Genomic DNA, 24,978 nt, shown 5'->3' on the forward strand with positions numbered 1-24,978 from the left:
AAATACAGTTTAGAAATACGCATATGTAAAGTGTGTGGGAAAATAGAAAAGATACACTACGTACATTTTATTGCGAACCTTAAATGCCCAGCATTGAAGGTCTTCGTGGATCTAAAAAAAAGTATGAAGGAAAGAATTGATTGCGAAGTAAAGTTGAACCACGACAAGATCATTTTTGTTTACGTTAATTGAATTTACTTATTAGATACACAATAGCAAGAGCCGTTACAATTGATTATATAATCTATTATAGGGTGACGGTTGTTCAAGTTCACTTATAGAGCAGAATTTCCACAGGTCTTACATGTAATTATATGCGTTTACACACCTATGCCATTCCCTTTTTGGTCCCTTTGTATATAGGTTATAAAATTTAAAGTTCTCTATATGCCTTGAGATCGTTTAAGTTAGTTCGTTGAAAACATATTTATATGTTATATGCGTTTGTATGTGCTTTTGGTATTATTCAAAATTAAAGTTCGAATTTTGTGCAAAATAAAAATATTCTATATAATATGAGTAATAATAAATTTATATATGTGCGTATGTTATAATAACATTTTTAGCAATAGATTTTCATACATACGTACGCACGTACAATATACATTAACTACAATTTTTATCTGACACCAGTAACAATTTTAATGTTAATTACATAAAGAATGTAAAGTTTGTCTATTTTACGGGGCACAAAATAGTTTATTAAGTATTTATAAATGCATTCTTACGATTTTTATGAAAAAGCGTACGGAATTGTTCAAATAAAACATTTTGTCATATGTAAAGTATCTGATGATCTCGGAGAATCCTGTTGTGACGCAATTATCCATACATGTCATAATTTGGTCTAATCCTAAAGCCTATATGATCGTCTCCCAAGCGTATGTGTTGTACTACGGCTTGCAAATTTTTTCCAGGCCGCTCTTGTGAAATGACAGTGAAGCGTTCTTCGTTTCATTTCATAATTTGCAAGCGTGTTTAGCCGATATATGGTGTGTGTAGCCAGGCGTCAGATTTTTGGCATACTATGTTCGTTCATTCGGTCCTTCATTACGGTTCGGGCAGTTCACTATAACTTACATCCTATCTTATATCAAACACCCAGCACAAAATAAACACCATGGATAACTGCGCTTTACCATCGCCATTATTGGTTCCATCGAACTGCTTCGTTAGCTTATGCCTTTGGGACTATCGTAGCGTAGATATGAAAAATTAATTGTTAACCTTTTCCCAACTTTAACTTGTGTGGCAGCTGATTTGTTTGTGAATGGTTCCAACCTCTTATGAAGGTCAAAGTATTAAAACAGTCAATTTAATCAAATGTAACAACAATGTTATTGTGTGACAACAATCGAGGCTAAGCAATACTTTTCTGCTTTTGAAGACGGAAAAAACTTATATGATATACACTTTGGCGAAGTTATGTGTGCTGTAATGTAAGGTTTACAAATTGTACTTTCCCGGAGGATCGCTATAGTCTTAACCACACGATATAGTCTTAGATTTCATATGCCCTGCTTACAAGGTGCCTTAATAATTTACAAGCAAACCGTGCTATTTACAATTCTCTCAACTCAAAAAAGTTGATGACTTAGGCAATTAAGTGGAACTTTTAAGAGACCTTTTTGATAACTTGATTGTTTGTTGTGCATATATTTAATATAATACAAACATCAATATAACTGTGAAAAGGAATGTAAGGAAAAATAAATATATTCATATATAAAGTTATTTAAACATCTATGCTAACAAAATTTTCTATCTTCTCAGTCCGCAAGAGTAGCCGAATAGCTAAGAACTGCGACTAACAAGTCCAATATTCACGAGTTCACATCTCAGTGCGGGAGAGTTTACCTTCAGTCCGTAAAGGCGAAACACTTTCCAATTTTGTACACAGGATCCACTAGTCTGCGACCACTTCTCTATATCAGTCACTTTCTAGAACTTCTATTTTTGCTTACGGTCACCATGATACACATATAGGTTACATCCCCCGAGTGATTGGGGATTTAAAAACAAAAAAAAAAAAAAAAAATCAAGCAGAACACTCTCTACCGGCATGCAATCTGAGTTGAATGTATACGACAGTCAGGCTCAATACTTGCAGTATATTGAAATTGCTATGGTCGCCAATATTGAGGCATTTACCTGAAACTTCAGCACACGAAAATATAGAAATATAGAGAGTAATTTACATTTTACAGTGAATATTGATCTAGAAAACGGTCCCGATCGGGCAGTTGACACTTTCTGTTTAACAGCACTTAACTTGTACTTTGAATGTATTAGTTTTCTTTTGTTAGGTAGGCAGCAATGTAGCTCACGAAGTAGAAAGTAATTGAAGAAATGCACGTTCATCACGAAAGATATTGGGATGAGATTTGATAGAGACGTCAGTTAGATTATTATCAAGCTAAGGAAAGAAAAACTGCTCGTCTAACTAAGCCGGCAAAATTTCAATAGTAAGGTATTACACATAGGATGCCGTTTCACATATCGTACGTTAAATACTTTATATCTTAGCGAAAATTATTATTCAGATATTCCTCGTATGAGCAAAAAATGGTTTTGGATAAAAATGAACTTCGCACGCAATGTAATTAATTTCTCTCGTATTTTCCAAAACTTTTGTCATTAAATTTTTGTCAGTGAAATTTATTTTGTAATTCTTAAAGTTTGCACAACAAAGGGTAGCACGAACAGTATTCTGGGATTAATGAATAAATTCAACTTTGGCTAAAGATTGCTCTCATTATCTTTTTTTAGTCATAACTTTTGCATAGGAAAGTGAAAGTCCATTATGTTCTTTGGCACGACCTTTACTAAAACGGAAAAATAGAGATAAAACGGAAATTTTTTCTTAATCGAACTTCATATGCTTATATGAAGCATAATATATATATATACATATACATAGATATAATATATATAATTCTTTATTCGTTTCGTTTCAGGTCGATTAAGAACTTCAAAGCGATATTCTATTTTCTTCTTCACACATACGCACGGCAGAGAGAAGTACATTAAAAAATTTGCATAGATTTTGAAGGTGCCGGGGAAGCAAACTGTTCGTTAAGCCGATTTCGTTATGTTGCGGAGCGCATTGATGATCAAAATCAACGTCATCGTTGTTATCAATATCAAAAGTTAATTTCAATATCTTACTACTGATGAAATATGGATGTAGCACAGATTTTATGCTTTTGTATTTTAATGCTCTTAGCCAGTATACATGGTAAGTGTTTGATACAAATTTCAATTTAATATGTAAAAACAAATTTATGCGAGAGCTTTTACATAAGCAATACATTTTAATATAACACTTATGCTAAAATTTTGCCAAGATACGCTTAACAACACATATGTGGAAAACAATTTTTCCCGTTAACTTTCTATTAAACAACGTAAAGGGTAGTGTAAGAGGCAATCTTTAATGAAGTAAACTAATAAAGTTTTTCGAAAATATGAGTCTTCGCATCCGGTTAAGTACAGTTATTTGTCGTTCATGCGTAAAATTGATTGATTAAGAGATTTCGGTTTTAACTTTATATTGCTTTTTAGAGTGCATTTGTACCCATCGCCGAAGGACGAGGAGTATATTCATTTTCTCAAAACACTTCCAAACTCTAGAAGGAAGCTTCAGCGAACTAACAAAGTTTATATATTCTTGATCAGTCACAAATTCTGAATGAAATTTAAGCATGTCCGAGTGTCCCCGTTATAGGTCTATTCTAAACATTCTTCTGGCCGCAAAAATTAAATTTGCAGTAGTTTGCACGTATAGGTTTGCATAGGTGATGCAGTAGCCCCGGTAGAAAAATTGATTATGCCTACGCAACACTACAATCATTCAAAATGTAGTATCTTTTTGCAATGCCTTTATGAACGCGCAGAAGAGAGCTTCCAAAAACCCGAATATAGATTTCTTACTTCTTTCTATTTATAAAATCAAACGATGAAGTCATTCATTTTACTTGGAAGCTGGCTCGTCAATCATTACGCTTCATACGCTTTCAATAAGGCATGTTTCAGAATTTCGGATGACAATAGAGAAAATAACGCGAACATCAGCAATATCGTGAAGACTTGAACTCTTTGCGTGAAGAATAATGGAAAAAGACTTTCATCCAAGACGGGTGCCCGGAGGAGTGTTATTGCATAAATTTTAGAATATTCCAATAGCTATGAAAATATTATTTAAATGCTATAAAGGCCTTCGACATTGTTGCTCAAGGAATAGGGACTTTGAGAAAAAAATTTGTCTTACACGGAAAAGTTAATGACATTACTGGCCCTTTAAAGGGTCATACTATCTGAGAAAAACGGCATACCAACAGTGACTAATCGTAAGAACTTGTGACTCTGTTTGCCTCGCAAACGATTTTTTCCGATTTTATATTTGGCATCTTTGAAATCCATGCTTTGTAAATTTGTACAATTCAACATATATATATAAAGAAATAAATGTATAAATATAGTAATAGTTATAATAAAACTCTCCAATAACAATTTTGTGATAAAACGGACTTATCAAACGGCCAAGTCAAAAAGGTAGAAGAAAGAAATGAATTTAATTTAACTAACCTGCAAACCTGTAATTCCCACGTTTCGAAACTCATGGTTATGATATGGAATCAAATAGTTATTATGATCAGGTTAAAAATCCTTTTTGACCCAATTTATGACTACAGACATCAAAATATCAAAAAATCATAAAAAATCAAAAAGAAGAAGATATTTGAGGTTTTCTTATTGTGACTCTTATAAGACTTGTGACATGTTTGTGATATTGCTCAGCTCTTTGGAATAAATAAATAAAAACTTTGTTGGACATTTTTGTGTTGAAATTTGGTTTATATATATATATGAGGAGTGTTAACAAGTTTCTGAGAGTTATTGAGAGTTATTGTTGTAGTACTGAACATTTCTCATTAACAAGATATCACAAAATATTTTATTTAAATATATTTCGAAAAAGAAATATGAATTCCGTGTATAAGGGGGAAGTAGTCTTACGGTTTTTGGTTACTCTCAGAAGAAACGAGGCATTAATCAATATACAATAAGTTATCGGTTCAAATCAATTTTAACTGGGGAAAAAAAAAGCTCTCAAAAATACTGTAGTTAAATTTCATCAGTTATTTCTTGTAGCGTTTCCTAATGGCCGATTCATTGCCGATTCATGACAGTAACTGAAAAATCTTTACACACCGCTCCTCGCTCTGTGAGAACATCGCTGATGCTAAGCTTTATCGTCTAATCTACCTCGTGACTATTTGCGCTTTAGATTTCGTTCATTACTCCTCCTCCTCCTCCTCCTCCTCCTCCTCCTCCTCCTCCTCATTCCGCGTTAAATTTGCTAGGAAAAGCAACGCTTTTCGATAATAGCGTATTCTTTTATCACAAAGCTCAACCTATTTAAATGCTCCCAAAAATCCACGTTGTTTACGACGCAGTAGGATAACTTCAACTGTTGCCCCAAGGCTTAAAAATTGTATTTCTCTTTAGTATTAGTTATATTCATTGTTCAACAAACAGCGAGAAAATATGTAACGTTCCAATCCTTATAGTTTATGTAGATGGTCTGTTAATTCGTTCACCGAAAGCGGAAGTGTACTATCGTTCGCAAAACCTGTCTTGTTATGCATTAACACATATCAGAAGTTGACCGATTGACCGATTAAGTTATTTCTAATATCAACTTAAAGATGCTGAAATGTGGTAGACTTCAGGTGTTGAATGGGACAATTGTTACAATCGCCTCGCACTAAAGGAGCCTCTTTCGTATGAGGTATTGGATTTACTTCTTCTACCTTAAAAAAGGCCAAGTTCTTGACAATGAAAGCAATTAATGATATAGATAAAGTGTACCTTTACCTATGCGTACATATGCGGTTTCTGTGGGAATGCGTTGTTTACGTTATAAACATTGTTCAGTGCTTACGAACATGTAACTGGAATGCTGCATTTACACCACACATATGCTAGTGTTAAGCGTTACAAACTTCATTGCAAGAATATTAAATTCTTTGAAAATTTATGTTGTACGATTAGCTGCTGGTTTATATACCAGCTGATCGCAAGTATTTTAACGGTCGATTATATAAACTGTCTTTTTATATTTCGTTTCCGTTAAGGTGGGGTCGATCGATAAATGCCTGTGAATTTGTTATCGACAACCCTCCTGAAAGGAATCATTATTATATCGATTTTCTTGCAGAGCATGTTTAGTGTACATTTTACTGCATGTACGCGATTTTGTCTTTAGACAAAACATAAGCGAGAGTGATTAAATGATGGCGCACAACTACAAACAAAAAGTATATCAGGGATTTCGTAAAATTTTAGAAATATCTAAGTTATTATTATATTCTTATTGATTGCTTTTTACAAAAAGCTTGTACGATCATTTCTTTACCCTACACCATATGTGGTATAAAGATATGTTAAGTTTGTTCGTATAATATCAGGAGCAATTTGATAGAGATGCACCTTTCACTATAACGATCAATTCAGAGTTACCTACGGAGTCCATTTAAGCTTGTCTGTCCGTCTTTCCGTTTGTCTGTAAGTCTATTTTGTTCTCTTGCGTTCAACGTAAAGGTCGCAATTTTTGAGATATTTTGTTGAAATTTTGTGCAACGACATGATTTCGTCCATGGACGAACGCTATTGAAAATCGTTCGAATCGGAAATGATTCCCCTAACAGTATTAAATGGTGGGCTGTGTTCCAGTATGGGGTTTTTATTTGCTTTTATCGTAAAAAAACTTTTTTTTGCAACTTTTTCCAACTTTTCATAGCGAAACACTGGAATACACTGGTGTAGTGGAAGATGGCGAGCATAGAAGTATGGTTACCGTGTTAGTTACACATAATTCCAGTTAATCGTGCATATGAGTATCGGTTGAATAACTAAAATGTTTCATTAATATTTTAGCCCATTAAAGTCGAATGCCTTGTAGTTCATCTAATAGATTTAAACAGATTGTATACAAAAATATTGCTATTGACATAAAATGTCGCAAAATTTTGTGAAAATAAATATCATGAATTTCATTGAAATGTTACATAAGAGACAGTTGACAAATTCACGTAAACCTCTAAAAGCATTCAGTTTGCGTTTTCTTGTCTTTCCCTAAATTAAATGAAAAACGAAAAATGCCAGGAAAGAGATGTGAAAGAGATGCTAGAAATTAAATCTACAATATATTCTACCCATAGTAGATGCACAAGATCTCTAAGTGTAAGTGTAAATATTTTACTATAAATATATTTATATATGTATATATATATATATGCTCGTTTTACCTTACAGGCATGACATGTGGCACAAGTCAGTCGGTCTAAATACATATGATGTGTACGTGTTACTGCCTCATGTTATTCATGTTGTATTTACTCGCAATTGTTTTTGCACGTTTTTATCAATGTTTTATTGAATAACAATAAATTAATATTGATTATAACCGAGGCAGGCAACAATTAAACAAATTGAAAGTTAAAAATTAAAGTTATTTTTATAGAGTTATTTTATACAAACTTTTCCGACATCAAAATTATTTACTTAAAAGCTTTTTACTATTCATTACCCTCGTTTAACTTGTTAAATGCATACGGACCTTGGCATTCCGTTTGTAAAAAATTCAAAATTAAAACATTCCTATGTGTAATCAACGCGAGTCAAGAGAGAGAGAGAGAGAGAGAGAGAGAGGGTGAGAGTGACCCAGCGAATACATTCATCCATCTGTTTACTTGTAAGTTTGTTGCAAGGGTGACAGTGACAAAATTTAAGTTAACTTATTTTTTATTTATTTAAAACTCTAAAGCAAACAAAAATTTCAACCGATGCCTTCCAATCATTAAATTAAAAGCTACGCTCACAATCGATGTTCATCTAGTTCATGGAATAGTACGGTGCAAAGTAGTAACCGTGATCGGCTTTATTAAGGCTCTGCAATTCAATAATTGCTTCTTGATTACCATTACTGCACACACATACACACACACAGACAAATGGAGTAATACATATATATATATATAAATTAAGTCATTCCATTTGTAATACCTAGGAATAAGCTGCAATGAGTCTCGCATATACATAGCATACATGTTTTGATCGCTTCGCGATTTTCAGTCGGTTTAGTCAAAGTTATCCGTTAATTTGTTCGCATAATTGTCGCTAACATTTCACGCGTTACTCCGATCGATTTTTTAAGCATTCAGCTGCTTGCTAGTATTACACTCTATCTATTCATCCCCCTCTTTAATGCTCTTCTTCTATAAATTACGCTAATAGTTAGTTGTCTGTCCATGCTGCAATGTCTTTGTCTTTTCAGTCCTTGCAAGTATAGGATATTTTTTGCTTGACCAATCTATTTCACCTCTAATACCGTCCGTTCTTATTTCATTCATTTATTATTGGTTTGTCCTTGTTCTTCGCTATCAATTTGCCCGTCACAAGACAAATTGTCAAAAAGTGTTCCATCGTTAATATGTGACTTATAGCATATATCGTTCGTCAATTTCTAAAAGTTGTCTATAGAAATGCAGTTGATAAGCTCATGTTCGCATGTCGAAAATAAATAAAAAAAAAAACAAAAAAAAAAACCTGCTGAACGTAGTGAATATCCCTACTTCACTCCTCCTTCATTCCGTCAATTGATAATTGCCTGCCATGGTAGGGGCTTTCGATATGCCGCCATTTTAGTAAGATATTTGTAATACGTTCGAGCTTTTAGTATTGTTACGATATTTTTTGCATCGTATTTATACGAAAGGCGACACTATGCTCTCGCTCTTAAAGTCACCCAAAATATTGTTACCGGCATTCTGAATACGTGCAGACATGTTTATAACAAAAACAGCCATTAGTTTTCATATTATAATGTTCCTCTGTTAAGTGTTTATGTTCCTTAGAAAAAGGCAAAGAGAAAGAGATAAAGAAAAAAAAAAAAAATAAAATAAAAAAAAATTGTGAAAAGAAAAGAAAGGACATCGGCAAGCGAGAGAGGAAATAGTATAAACGATGGTGGTAAACCATTTGAAGGTGTCCCTTGTTGCATGACTTAAGCATTGTGATGTTGAAAATTCAAAAGATGCAAAACGTTCCAATTGGAAATGGACGTTCGCTTCTTCTTGCTCTTGCCTTTTTTCCAACTTTCTTCTTTTTTTTTTTTTAATGGTTTTGGTCATATCATTGATAAAGGTATTCGTAAACTGTTCTACTGATGCTCTAAATTAAACATATAAACATATACATACATATATATATATATATATACATATATATATATATATTCAGAGGGTGGAGAAACGCAGTAGTTTTAGTTATTAATTTGTCTGTCATATGAAATTTAAAAATCATAAAAATTAAAAAAAGTAAAAACTGCAACTTCTCGTACGCACTACGTTACGTTATCGGCCGAGCGTTCGTTATGTTCTTTCTGTTATTTTTGCTTAAGAACTTTTCACGTAAAAGTTCGCTGCGCCTTGTTAAATGATTCGAAATTCTTAAAACAAAAGAGAAGAGAATATTCAGATTAAAGTTACCATAAATTTTATGGTCTATAAATCAGTATGAAACGAAATTCACCTAAATGTTGGCAATTTTTACGAGCTTAAATTTAAATTTATGTGAAAACAACATCTGCATAGATGTTTGCTCTTTAATCTACGCAGGTAGATGCGTTTATTATACTCGTATAATTAAATTTGCCTTTTATTTTAATATTCTTTTAATTGTCAGATGAAAAGAAGCGAAAAGTTCATGAAAAAGATTAAAAAAACATTTACCGCCGTTCTTTATTGCGAACGATATAAACTTGAGAAAGATATGTCTGTCACTTCAAACCGAAGTAAGTTGTACTACGAGTATGTGATGATTACAAAAAAAAATCTGACAAATATTAGAAGAAAAATGCAGATTAGAAAGGAAAGTTATTTGAATTTCATTAGGAGATAAGACTCGTTCTTATATCCATTACCACCAAATAATGGAACACTTTACGATTCGGCCAAGTCTGTCAGTCTCTTCGCTCATTCCTTAATAGTAATGGTGTTCGCTATAATTGAGAGGAAACATGTAAAACTAACTACATACATACATACATATGCTCTCAGTTATTCGCTTACGTACACAAACACACGACACCTTCTCTTACCATCAATTATTGCCTATATTTCATTATCGTTAAATTTTATCAAATTTTTTTTTCTATTACATGTCCATGAAAAATGTTCACAGCACAATTATTTAAATTCGTTCTCATACGTGGGGAAGAAAGGAATAGAGGAAATTTAATTCACGCTTAGCGGAAACTTGACGATTTTTCAAGTTATTTAATTTTCATTCTTAATCCGATCATACAGTTTTAGTTTGATCAGCTATTCGGACTAAATTGCTTCGCATAGCTGTTTTCAGTAAATGGTGGGTGAACGGTGAAATTAATTCATTGTCATTTCGTTGTATGGTTTCCCTACATTGAACCGAGGTTCTCTTTGTCAGATAAATCCGGAACATATGCATTCTATATTCGTAGATTAGATCAAATTCTTAATAATTTCTTTATATCGTTGACGTTCATTTCCTATTTTTCCGGACTTCTTGCGAGGCAAGTAAAAGGGAAAAGATACTGTTACCGTAAAAATGGGAAAGAGAGGGAAATCAATTTTTTTTCTTTTATTTTCTTTGTTTTTTTTTTTTTTTGTTTTTTTGTTTTTTTTTTTTTTGAATGAAACCCCATAGCAATCGTAAATCATAAATTTCTAAATTATACAAAACGCCTTTTCTTTATGTATGATTGTTTGTGCGTCAACGTGTGTGGGTCTGATTGTGTGTTTGTGTAACGAACCCTAACAAACGTATATCTAGAAATGAAATTGATTTTCAAATGAACCGTAAATAATCGGTAACATATGCGCGAACAACAAAAACTGGCAACAGCAATAAGATGATATGGGTGTTAAGGGAAAGAAATATTCAAAAAAAAAAAAAAAAAAAAAAAAAAAAAAAAAATAAGACAATTTTTATGCAATCTTGAAGCGAATCTTGAGTACTCATCATCTTCATACATGCGGAAACACTCATTGCTTCATCAAATTCGTTTGCTCTCCCATCATCAACTACGAGATGAAAGTATTATTGGCTCATATATCAGCATATTATGACTGATGACTACTCTGCGAAATGTCATTCAAATCAGGCAAAATTTTTATATCTGCTTAGCAAGAGTCGAGATTCGGACGATTAAAGCGATTGAACGAATGCGAAATAGTAAACTTTGTGTCAGAATATTGCACCGCATGACAAAATGCGCCGGACATACATATTATGAAAATCATCTATAGTTTTTATCGAATTGTTGCAAGATGGATGACAAAAGTAGTAGACTTTGACGTTTTTTTTTTAACTTTGAACATAAGAACCGTGTTAAAATTCCCATAGCAACTGAAAACAAAGAAAAAGAAAAAAAAAAAAAAAAATAGACAAATAGAAAATTGAAAAATACAGAAAACTAATTTCATGGCTAACATACGCCAACAGAACCGCATAAAGAAAAAAAAAAACAAAAACGGATTTATGCAAATGAGAAAAGTGTTAATGTGTTTGCGTCAAGATGTATGTTCTTAAGGATTTTTTTTGTTTTATTTTTTAGAAATCAATACCTTGTGCAATGGTAGCACAGCATTACTGCTACACCGAACTATTCATTGGCTGTACGTGACAAATATCCCGGTTCTTTTAAATCCGATGCCGGATTATATTGAACACTTTTTCATCTTTTCATTTTTTCAATAAGTGATTGCTTCCAGCTAAAATTTAAACGGGATAAATTTGTACATTTGCGAGTAGTGATTGGCAATTTAAATGTTGTTCGCTTACATCGCTTCTTGTGAAATGGCAATCGAAATGGTGTTTAATTGAAAAAAAAAAAAAATTATAACGAGCGACACATAATCAGCAAAAATGATGTATTCGAACAATTAATACAAAATTGCAACAAAGCAATGTCTTTCGTTCTCATATTCCACACACTAGCTATGGAGAGCAATGTCCTGTTATTCTTAAATATAAATTTTTCCTTTCTTTGTTTTGTTTTTTTTTTTTTTTCTTTTGAATTAAATATTTTGTTAATCAAATTAAATCGAATTACATATGTAAATTATATTTTTGCATTTAGTGATAGTTATTAGCAATGGAGCGCCGTAGTCAGTTCATTCTTCTGTTTTGTTGAAGATTTTTTGCAAATTATTCGCATAAGTATAAGAAGTATTTTGTCACTTAACCTTTCTTGGTGATCAATATCATCTTATAATGACGCAAAATACAAGAAACAAATCTCTTTTGAAATGCTTTACTTCCAAAACTTCCATGTAACGCAAAGGAAATCATGAAATTATTCGATTTGGATATGATTGCTTTAGTCTCACGATATACATAAATACATCCTCTGGGATTCTACTTCCTCTGTGCAGCTTTATGTGTAACTCACTTCAGGCCAGAGTATAGTAAACCCAAAAAAAAAAAAAAAAGTGGTTCCTTGCAAATGTTTAAGTAATCAAAAAGCAACAAAGAGAAAGACAAAGAAAGTTAAGTTAAATAAGGGGGAGGTGAGTGGCAATTTTTGATCAACAATTAAATCGTTTGAAGTCGAAAAATGCGCTCAAGTCGGTTAACCCTCACTTAAGACGCAAATCAAGTTTTTAGCGACTATCTGATATTACTGCTAATAGGCATAAGCCTTTACTATGAGACGAGAAGCTTTTAAAATATTCTTTTACAGCCCTTACAGGAGGTTGGGTGTATTTCAACTTTGGCCTTTCATCTGTGATATTCAAAAATATTCTTTATAAATCTGACACTAAATCTTCAATTTTTTACTATGCTCTGGTAGTGTAATCCTAATTGCGTATGAATTGATTTTTTGTCATCAGTGAGCATTGAATTAATAAAATAAATGTTTTCTTTGACTTTGACAATCTGCCTATGAGACGAATCATAGTTTGATGAAACATTTCTTTAATATCTTGTTCATTAGCAATGTGTCGTGCAAGTTGAGCTTCAAACGTTTCAGATCGAAAGTGAACGTTTACACGTTTGGATGAGCTATTCTTTGTTCTATGCTTTGAAATCGGTTTCGTTATTTGTAAGTGCAAATATTATCTAAACTAATTCGATGTTCAGAGCATACGATCCACCCGAATACACGCATGTGGTCTAGAATTATTACGAAATGTTCAATCATTGCGACCGAAGCAACTTCACCAAGTAACGCATATACGAATTGGTTATTATCCAAGTTATGCAAAATTACGGGCAAAGCTTTAAGCAAACGCTTTCACTGCTTTTAAAAGAGATGGGAACGGTTTTTTCAGTGAACGCATTGTTTTTAAAACTGCGACCTAACATGAACAGATATCAGAGGAACAAGCAGATAGATGGACAGACACATCTCAGTACACTTAGAAAAATGATTCTAAGCCGAACGATATACACTACACTACAACACTACAAGGGATGTAGGGGATACAAATAAATTGTTTATAATAAAATCCAAATATGTGTTAACCTGTATCCGCCTGAATGGATGAGTAGACAAAACATCTCGGCTAATAACCTAATAATCGTTAATTCAAATATCAATTGCGGTTGAGTTTTTCATAAAGCTAATAGCTTTAGATGCTAGTGCTTTAAAACGTTAAGTTGAGTATTTAGAAAAGATGAATAATCATAATTCTAAATTATATGATACGATGACCCGATATTTATAGATGTATACATATATCAATACAAAGCTCATTTTATATCCTATATATTCCACACATTTGAAATCATGCATGTATATAACTTGCCAGCTCTTTGTATGTACATTTGCCAGAAGAGAGTGCGAAAAGAACTTATTTTGTTCTTTAGCGGCAGCAACAAGGACAACCCTTGATCGCTTCAGTTAACAAGCGACAGAAGGATGAGTTTCTTCAATTAGACCTTAAAACTACTTGAATGGTGATTAATTTTTTTAAGCAAGACTATGACGGTAGACTTCGTTTTAAGCGTATATGATGCATAAGTTTATATAAGGAGTCAAAAACATTCAGTTGTAAGGCAGTGTTCACTTTTTTTGTTGTATGGTTTCGAACTCAAGTGTCGCGTTTGAGCCTGACCTACTTATCGGCGATGTAAGTGAACCTTTGGCTAAAGGTCTTGCTTAATTTGATGTCTGAACTGTCCTTGAATGTCTGACTTGGATGAAAGGACTATAATATTGTATTGCAGCAACGACAGCAGGTGCGAAAAAAAGTTTAATTTTTTCTAGCAGAAAAGCTAAGGAAATTCATGCCATAATATAAAGTAATTGAAGTCAATAAAATGAATATTTGTAAAAAGAGTTAATACGGATTAATATTTGAGTGTCGTTGAATATGTTAGCTTATGAAATGGATGAAGGTGTTGATGGGTGCGAAAGACATTCTTTTTCTTTAAGGAGAGAAATTTTAAAACATGTGTACGAACCACCTACAGGTAAGTGAAGCGTTCTTATCAGCGCTTTGGTGGCTGTCGTTTCCGTTACAAATAATTGTAAAATTTTTATGTTTCCAAACAACTTTTATTTCTTGAGTGTATCAGGTTATTAAACTATTAAATAGTGCTCATGATATTTCTAATTGAAAGTGAATGGTGGTCTGCGAAAAAGTTTTACTCTGTTTAAGCAGAAATATATCAGGAATTCTGGGACCTAGCGAGAGGTATGTAACTAACAGATGTAAAATAAATATTTTTACGAGGTGCCTTCGAAACGGAAACGTCTCGTCGGCTACTCTATGTTTGGAAAGTTGTCAAATAACTATGTGATTGCAATTAACACACACACACACACACACGATTGTTCACATTGTAAATGAAAGCCAATCGCGTTCTTGTTAAGGATATTTTCTAATAAATCTGGAAGAGATCATTAACATTTTTTGTATACCATAGGAATTAATATTTCTATGTGTGCGTCTCTTTTCTAATTTTATTGTTATTGTACCTAACAAAGTATGGAAAAGTGTGCTTTAAATGACTTAACTACAATAACAATGAGCTACGTACATAAAAGAAATAAGTGAACTTTATACAGTTGATTTTGCCTGCTCTGAATCGTTAAATGCTGGAATTGTCGCTAGTGGAATATTAATCTAGTTTCTGCTCTTTTCAATGGCCACAAATTGAAAATAAGAATAATATGGCTTTGTATATGCAGACGCTGATATATATATATATATATATATATATATATATATGTATAGTCATACGTAATCCTCGCACAAACATACTAAACGGCAGAGTAAATGCTTTGTCTAACATTCACTTTGTAGTTGAACCATCTATGGTTGAAATCATCATCGTCATCGTCATCATTGGCAATGAATGGAAATAAAAACTCAAGAGACAAATGTCTCTTTGGAGAAAACAAAAGATAAAATAAAAAAAAAAGAAAGAGTAAAATAGGAATAAAAGAAGTTATTATAGGTGTGAGAGAGACAGACATAGGGAAAAAGAAAAACAGGATAAACAGATTGAAATCAGTCTGAAAATAATTCAAGTGTAAAACTGCATTTTTACAATGGTTGCAACAGTGAAGAGTAATGCTTGAATAATAACACAAATTGATATTGTGCTCTTTTTCTTTTTCTTTTTTTTTTTTTCTTTTTTTTTTTCATCTTTTTCTCTTTCTCTATCTTCTTTTTTCATAGTAAATTATGGACAAAGTCAACAATCTATGTCTGTAAAATAACATATATTGAAAATACAGGGACAAGCTGTATATTTGCGTACATACGTATGCACTATATGTACATATATATATATATATATATATATGTCGTATGCATTTAAGTGAAGTTTATGGTCATTGTCAAGCTATGTGAACACATCAATAATACAAGGTTAAAAAGCCGGAAATTATGTTATAGATCTAAACAGATTCTTTTAAACGATTTTAAATGATTTGAAAGCAGACATCAAACATTTCAGCGGACATATATATAAAACTATTGTGTGGTCATATTCAAATTTGCTTAAGCATAATTAAATTTCCATTTTTCCTTATTTATCACTCTTCCAATGTAGTTTGGCTTAAAATAGTTATGTACATTGTTTCCTTTGTGTTTAACAACGTATGAAAGTTGTTTATGTATAGGTTAAATTAAAGGAAGAATAAGTAAGACAAGGAAAAATTGTACAGTGTACCATTAAATAGTACTCTACATCACTTCGTTCAACACACTTATTCACATGATGGATGGATGACCTTTGAAAATAAGGAAAACGTATGGAAAACGTTGGATGGTACGATATGAACCATATTCAATGGTTTTTGTCCTTGAATCAACATACATTAGTGTATTAAACTTCAATACAAAAATACAAAACGAATAGACGAACAGACAACAGACAGACTTATATTAATTTAGAAATCGATTCTAATTTAATCGGTGCAATAAGAGGTGAATTTTTCTCAAGTCCCTCTGGATGCTATATACATTCGTGCAAGCTTAATATATGCTTGCGCCACATGCAGTGTACCGGACTATACATGAAAGTGCGAGAAATAAGGAAAGGCTCTCTGTACAAATAACGTAGTGGACATTAATTAGTTCACTCTGCTCTCTGGTGTAGTAGTAGTCTCTCATTATTGACAAACTATTCGCCGCGGTTTTTATTCGTTCTACTCGAGAATATCACTTGTATTTTTAATCGTTTAACAAAACAAACCACTATTATAGTGACGGAGAAAATTCACTTAACAACAACAAAAAAATAAAAAAAAAGAAGAGAAATGTCAAGTTCATGTTAAGTGGAGGCATTTTTGCGTTAGTTTGAACTCATTAATTGTTACAATTGAATAATAAGAATGAATAAAAGAAATCATTAAACGCTTTATCTAAATAATATCTGGTCTCCTCATATCGCCTGAAATTTAAAAAAGATAGAAACAAAGATCGGCTATATATATGGCGTTAGTCATCAATCATATAAATAGAGTAATATTTGTGAGAGTTTTCAAGATATCTTTAGTTTTTTTGTTATTCTAAGCATGTTTGAGCGCATGTCATTCTTAGTAAGAGAAGAATGGCAACAGTTCGCTCTATATGCTGCAATTGCCTTAAAAACGTAATGCAATTAATTAAATTAAGCAAATTTTTAGATTTTTTTTTTATTTATTTTTTTCTCCTCTGTGAGTGTTCTTCCGGTTTTGAAAGTTTTCATTTTGAACATACATTTGATCAACATTTTAGAGTTGTACGTGTACACCTATACTTTTATGTTACGCAAATTTATTAAAAGAAATGCTATATATATTAGTACAACTAACAAATACGCAAGCGACGGTTATTCATTATTTTTTTCTAAAATAAATAAAAAGTTTCCATTTGACATTATTACCGCATATATACAACGCATACACATATATATATATATATACACACACACACACCCAATTCATTATAAGCATAAATACAATGGTTTACTCAAAGATTTATAATAAATGATAAAAAAAAAATTTGGCTTTATTTTAAAATATAATTATTTTCAACTACATTCATTCGTTAAATAAGGAAGAAGACGCTATTAACGACGACCCAACATCGCTATGTAATTATTTATGTGAGGACTTTTCAAACACAAATCATCCGTCTTTGAGCAAATTTCATCAAAATATCTCGAAAATTTACGACCGCTTAGATTGAACAACACAACAATGCAAAACGGACAGACGAACAGACAAGACAGACAAGATATAATTGCAGGTGGATCTATCTCAAGTCCTTCTGGCGTGTTGCGTACATCCGCATGCAAACTCAGTATACGTTTACGCTACAAATGTTGACGGGTATAAAAATTTTAAACTAACAAGGGGTTTACCTTCTCGCTTAAGTATAAAAACAGTGCGGCATACACTGTTTGTTAATTAAGTTGACATCGAAAACGATGAAAAATTGCATTTAATTTTTTTCTTACGAAAGCGAAAGGAAATTTTCATGACATCGAGATTGATTTTATATTGTATATGAATGCTTTTTGCTTCAATTAGGCGAATATTTTAAAATATTTTTTTTTATGTTCTCGTTGAAAATGTTGTTGTATAATAAAATAAAAGTAAATTTTTGCATTTTTTATAAGTCTTTTAACAAATCTTTGCGGTTAGTTTGATGGTGAAATGTGTGCTACTTATGTGTCTATGGCTGTGCAAATCGAAATAATATATATATACATATATATATATATACATATATACATAGTTTCTTTTTTAATACTATCTACATGCCCATACAAATAACGCTTGATGTACGTGTTCAAAATTTTAAATAAACATTAGTATTAAACATTATTTTAGATAGCAACCGAAACATATACCGCAACATGCAACATTTTATTCCTTTCACTATTTAAGTATTCAGTTAAATATATTTTTGTTTTTATATCAGAAAATGGCTTAAATATATATTAAGGTTAGTTTGTGTATATATATGTGTGTTTATCTATATGCATATGGATATGCATATTCATGCGGGTGTATGGATATGCGTTTTGTGTGTGTGTGTGTGTGTGTATATATGTGATATGTGATATCTTTTTTAAAACATTTTATTTATCTTATATTGCATGTGGTTTGGTTGATAAGTTGCATCCAAAAAATAATGAAATTTACTGCCCAATGACCATCCAAGTTTAGGTACGATAAATATATATATATATATATGTCTCTATATGTTTACCCAGTTGCTGTTATTCACGGCAGGTTTTTAAGTTCGATTACTTGTGCTTTTGCGTTTAATTAAATTGAGGAAAAAAAAAAAAAATAGTGAGTGAGAGAGAGCGAGGTAAAAAGAAGAAGCAGTTTGATTGATGAAATTCATTTCATATAATAATTACATTTCAATAATAAATTCCAAATAAATGATCATAAGAATTCGCTATAAAGTTAAATTTTCTCTAATAAGTTATGATTAACTTAAATTTATTGTAGGATCAAAATACATAACTAAAGGCAAATCCATAAATACTTATAAAACATGGGATGACATTATGACTTTACAATATGTTTCGGTTGAAAATGAGTTAAGAAATACTTTTTGAAAAGACTTTTTAACTAATTGCCGATGCCGTAAGATGGGATATAAAAAGCATTAAAAATTTTTTTTTTTTTAATATACAAGGGCTTAACTGTACAATAATGTAGAAAACAATTCGTAAAATGCTTGCTAGAAAATGAACAAAAAAAAATCTAAAAGCATATATATATGTATCTAACATTCGTTATTTACGAAACCATTTAAGTAAATATAAGCTTCGTCTCAAATGCATTATAGGCAACCGCAGTTTGATTGCTTGCGGAATAAGATTTAAAAATTTTTACTCATTGTACACTAATAATGCATGTGTATCTAGTGTAGTGTATTCCACATAGCATGGTAAGGTCTCAAAATTATATTGAATTAAAATTTGATCGTAATCCCAATCAAAAGTATTCTTTATTTACATTTACTTACGGAACCATAAAGTGCATGGCCCTGCATACATATATATGTACAAAAGACTACTTAGCTATAACTAAATAAAAACGATATGGACTGAGAGCGTATGCATAAATTTATTTACAGTTATTGAATAAATGAAATAACAAATTTTATGTAATTGTATGGTAACCATAACCAACATCCATAATGGCTACTAGTCACCGTCATTATCATCAACGAGATGTGTCATTGGTAATCATGTCGAATAAAATAACATTTGAATAGATTCCAAGAATAACAACAAACTAAAAAAAAAACAAAAAAAAAAAAAAAAATAAAACAACAATCAAGAAAACCAAATTCGCACTGAGGCGACTCTGTAATGCGCATCATCTGATTTATATGACATCATATTTGTGGGCCTGTTAAACGATCGAAAGAATTTTTAAGTTTATTTAGTCTTTTAGACAAGCATTTAAAGAAAAAAAATATCGTATTAGTTGATGAACTACTCCAGGAACGAATAGTTATTGATTTTGATATTGATTATCTCTTTTATAAGGAATTTAAATTTGTTTATGTACAGAGGCATTGACGTTGGAAAAGTATTTTATAATTATTTAAGCTTTGCGTCTAAAGAAGAATAGATGGAAAGACGAACACGGCAAAGCCGGTACCAATTTTATACTGACCTGTTAATTATCATTGATTGAAAGTTCACGCCGAATATCATATCGTCTATGTGTTGATAATTGTATATACTTTATAAAATTTAGTTTTATTCAAATTTTTTTTTTTTTTTTATCTTCCTCGAATATCGGATTTAAAACGAATAAATGATTAATTAATTAAATTAGTTGCTGATCTTGTGATAATCGAGAATAAATGAATTGTATGGAAACTCTAAAGCGTATTCTTTGATATTGTGAATAGAATGACACACAGGATATGATCCTGTCCACTTGTCAATGTTGCGTATAAAAATGTTAGAGATAACCAAATAGCACATCACTTACATATCCATAGAATTCGTAACAAACATACTATGATAATATGCTTTTATTTTCATCTTTCCACCATCATGTGTGTGTCTGTATACGTATTTAGTATAATTCATGTCATGACTAAATAAACACATGTTCAGTAAACCATACTACAGAGATACTCTCTTAACGTCTACTGCCTACATATGCCTCGTATGCATACGAATGGCATGGGAAGGGCAAACCGCCAAACGAAATGATGTTAAACCAATGACAGAATGAATGTATAAAATTACGTATGAATCGTGTTTAACTTTGTATATACAAATATTCATATATATATATTTATATATAGATATAAAAGACCAAAAATGATGGTAATCGGTAAGTTGAACATATCAAATAGTCGTTGACTGTCTGTCTCTTTACTAACAAAATTTGAAGGGTATGTTAAGCTATTTGTCGCTTACAAAATTTATGGAAAGTTCACGATAGCTTAGGAAATATTAAAACGGAAAGAAGTTTCATTAAAATGAATTTCTACACGACTTATAGAAATGTGTGAGAAAACAACTTGACTATTGGAATGTCTCTGTCATAATGTAGTAATATAGTTCTCGGGGCGAAAACAAAACAAAAAAGATTCGTTATAGCGTAGATTACCGTTCTATACAATCTCCACAGTTGACGTTTCAAAGCACTTTTAAAAGCACTCATAAGTGCACTTTGCCAACATCCAACTGTGTTAATATCCAATAATATATATATTGTGTATATAATGTGTTATTGTTGTTTTCCAATCTTTCCACACGCCTTAATAGTGCTATATAGAAGGTATATAAATACATTGGAACGCGTATCTAAAATTCAGATAATAAACGCATATATATATATATTGTTACATACGATAAAGTCACTACTATACACCTCTATACGTATTAATGAATGGATGAACTTGGCTATTATGACGGCGGCAACAAATTGACAGTAACTAGTTATCTTTTGTTGTTGCTGTCGGTCAACGAGAAAGGTTAATGTAAGTCCTATAACATGTGTTGGTCACACGCTTTCACATTCATTCATTCATTCATTCATTCAAACACATACTCACGCATAACGAAGCAGATGTGTGTGTTCGAATTTGTACCGGAGTGAATTTTATTTCTGTCGTTGGTGTTCTTGTTATTGTTGGTATGAAAAAATTGTGTAATTGTCAGCAAAACGAATGATTAAATAAGCAGACACAATAGTAGTAGTACCAGTCATGGACGACAACAAGGCAGTTTTGTCATTTTTTTATTTTTTTTATTTTTTTATTTTAATTTTTTTATTTTTTTATATATGTGACTGCAACGTAGTAGACGTTTTGTATGCACGAGTTTAAGGTCAATAAGTACGTTAATGGCAGTTGACCTTTTTTAGAAACACAGCAAGCTAGAGAGCAAAAAAAAAAAAAAAAATGTAAAGGTTTTACTACGAAGGTAATTGTATAAGTAAAGCAAACTATACACATATATGTGCATTTACATGCCAGTATAAGTTTAGTAAACACCTGCTGGCCGTAGAATCAAACAAAAAAAAAAAAAATAATAAAAAATAAATAAATAAATAAAATAAAATAAAAAGAATATTTTATTATCATACTTTCTAGTTTTTGTCGTCCACGATGTCACATAAAAGTTTATTTTATACTCGTATATGTATATATATATATATATATGTGTGTGTTATATATTATATATTTATCTCTCCATAGGTTGGTGTCTGCTCCATTGATATGTCCAATAAAATCTATAGCGTGTGAAATTGAGATACATTTACCTCCGCAATACATTTTCTATTGTCAGTGAACACAATATTCTCTAAAATATTTTTACATACATATAAGCATTTAAGTATATATACATACATATATATGTTGGTGTACGTGTATATAATGTAAAATATAAAAATTTTATTTTACATTGTGTTCATAGGTGTAAACAAAAGTTGTCATCGTTCGAAATCTGATTAAAATTATTGCTTTACCCTCAGTAAGAATTTTATATGAACATCGATGTGTATCGTATCGATGTGTGTATGTATTGTTGCGTTGTGTGTTTGTTTGTGCGTGGCGGTCCGTAAATGCTATTTGTGGTTATGTAAGTTTTACATTTAAAATCATGTTATCCATTGGCTCCATTTAACTTAACAACTAACATCTCTTTTGTGAGAATAAACTTTGTTTTTACATTTGCTTTTAACAAACATTACAAACGGAAAAACATGCATACATATATATGCATGCATGCATGCATGTATGTATGTATGTATGCACGCACACACACACGCACCTATATAAAAAAGTTCTATATGCAAAGCATTCCGTATAGCTATATGGCTATATGGAGTACACTAATATGAGCAATGTATGAATGAGCATTCGTAATTGGATTTAATAGAGTTTTTAGATCAAATATATATATATCGAATACGTTAACAACGTCTCTCCTTCTATTTTCCTAGTCTATCTATCTACTATTCTTCTCATTTGAAATGAATGCATTATTTTTACACTAATCGCTAAAAGATAAGAATATATTCGATTTTTTAATTCGTTTGTAAAATTCAGTGAAATACCATTCGAAAAAACCAATATGTATAATTAATTAATTTATGACATTGAAAAATTTATTGAATTTAATAATCAAGTTCACGTTGATTGTTTGATGCCAACAATGCATACGATTAAAAAAAAAAAAAAAAAAAAAAAAAAAAAAAAACTGATTGAAAAACAAACAAACAAGTAACAGTATTATACGTTTAAATGCCCTACACCACTTCACTTAATACTCAATACATATTTCGAAATGATGCGAAATTTGTTCCGATTCGAATCATTTGTAATTGCGTTCATTCTTGCGCCATGGCATGCTGCTGTATCAAATTGTATCGAGCGAGCTGCAAGTTAACGACCCGAAAGCAAAATGGCCAGACGAATGCATGGTTAGCCGGACAGACAAGCTTAGATTGATAGAGTAAGTGATTTCGAATCGATCGGTATAAATGAAAAGTGAGTCTAAGTCTAGCTCAAGTCCCTCTGCACATATTTTATAGACTACTACTATACCCACAAGTGATATCACTTGATAATAAACATGAATTATAGGATTATTATCTTGCCTTTAGCGTGGGTGATGTCTCTTAAATTACTTACTATCTAATCTTGATTAGTGTAGCCTTTCATTCGCATCAATTCGGTAATATATGTTTGTCTATTGGTATTCGTTGATGACAATTGATGTCAAAAGCTAAAAATTGATGGGAAACGTAAAAAACTATATAGCATATGTTAATCTAAAATTTGCAGTAAATTTTTGGTTTCACGCGTTGCCCTACCCAAGCGTCTCTTTCTGGTATTATCTAGAGCACTGATATTTAATTTACTCACACGTGGATTAACACACAATACATTAGATTAGCTTTGAAATTGCGTATAATATATATTAATGAAGATCTCTCAAGGGGCCAGAGGCTAAAGCCCATAGAAGTCTCTTCGCCATATTGTAGTTGAAAGAATTTGAAATTTTGTTGGAATTTGTTGTAATTCAAATCCTTTCCGTCACACGTCTAAAACTATTTATTTCTTTTTTTTTTCATACTTTACATCACTTGTGATACACGGGTATATAAAGCTTATATGGCTTTAAGCAATCCTCAGAAGGACTTAAGATAAGATAGATACTCATTTACCGCCCGATTTTGATTGCTTTCAAATTTTAAGATATTGTGATGATGTTGTACATTGTACATTGACGTTTTTGAACGCTATCAAAAAAATGGTTTCGATCGGCTCACCTTTCTCGAACACTTCCTATATAACGTTGTTATATTGACTATGTGGAGGATGCTGGAGCTTATTAAATGGTAAGCCGTAACCCACTATCATCATTTCAATCTAGTTATATATATATATATATATATATAAAATATATATAAATCCCTCTGTCTCAAGCAGGAACTGTTGATTACTTATGTGTGTTGAATTTTGTTTGTTCTGCGCAATGTCTACCATTGTAAGGTAGATTTGCTGAACATGCATACATATGTAAGTGTTTATACACATGTTTGCTCTATGTATGCATTTTAGTTTGCTTTTGCGGGTGTTACAAAAGCCTTATGCGGTTTAGTTTATGTTTTGCTTTCGTTCATTTTCTCATTTTGTTCTTTGCATTTATATATATATATATATATTTGTGAACTTTAACTTATTTTGAACTCAACTTTTTTTCAGAATGCATTTCGTTTACGAAACCACACACCTGCACAAATAGTAACGTCTAACATCCACGCTTACACTTTAAAAATAAAAATTAACTTCCAGTTTAACATTTTCCGTTTTATGTAAATTTCATCTTCATTTTATGTCGCGTAGTAATGTTTAATAAAGTTGAACAATATATATATATATATATATATATATATATATATATATATATATATATATATAT

The 24,978-nt window shown here is 31.5% G+C and overlaps 1 protein-coding gene across 3 annotated transcripts in view; it reads left to right on the forward strand.

Moving 5' to 3' along the window:
* LOC119636117 (carbonic anhydrase-related protein 10) overlaps positions 1 to 24,978 on the forward strand; it is a 99,845-nt gene that overhangs the window by 12,691 nt on the left and 62,176 nt on the right. For all 3 annotated transcript variants that reach the window (XM_038031263.1, XM_038031282.1, XM_038031272.1), the window contains exon 3: positions 2,958 to 3,238. In XM_038031263.1, the coding sequence (XP_037887191.1) occupies positions 3,181 to 3,238 (58 nt within the window). In that variant the 5' untranslated portion in view covers positions 2,958 to 3,180. The remainder of the gene's footprint in view (positions 1 to 2,957; positions 3,239 to 24,978) is intronic.

The sequence above is a fragment of the Glossina fuscipes genome, unplaced genomic scaffold (genome assembly GCF_014805625.2).
Source record: "Glossina fuscipes isolate IAEA_lab_2018 unplaced genomic scaffold, Yale_Gfus_2 0, whole genome shotgun sequence".
NCBI classification, from domain to species: Eukaryota; Metazoa; Arthropoda; class Insecta; order Diptera; family Glossinidae; genus Glossina; species Glossina fuscipes.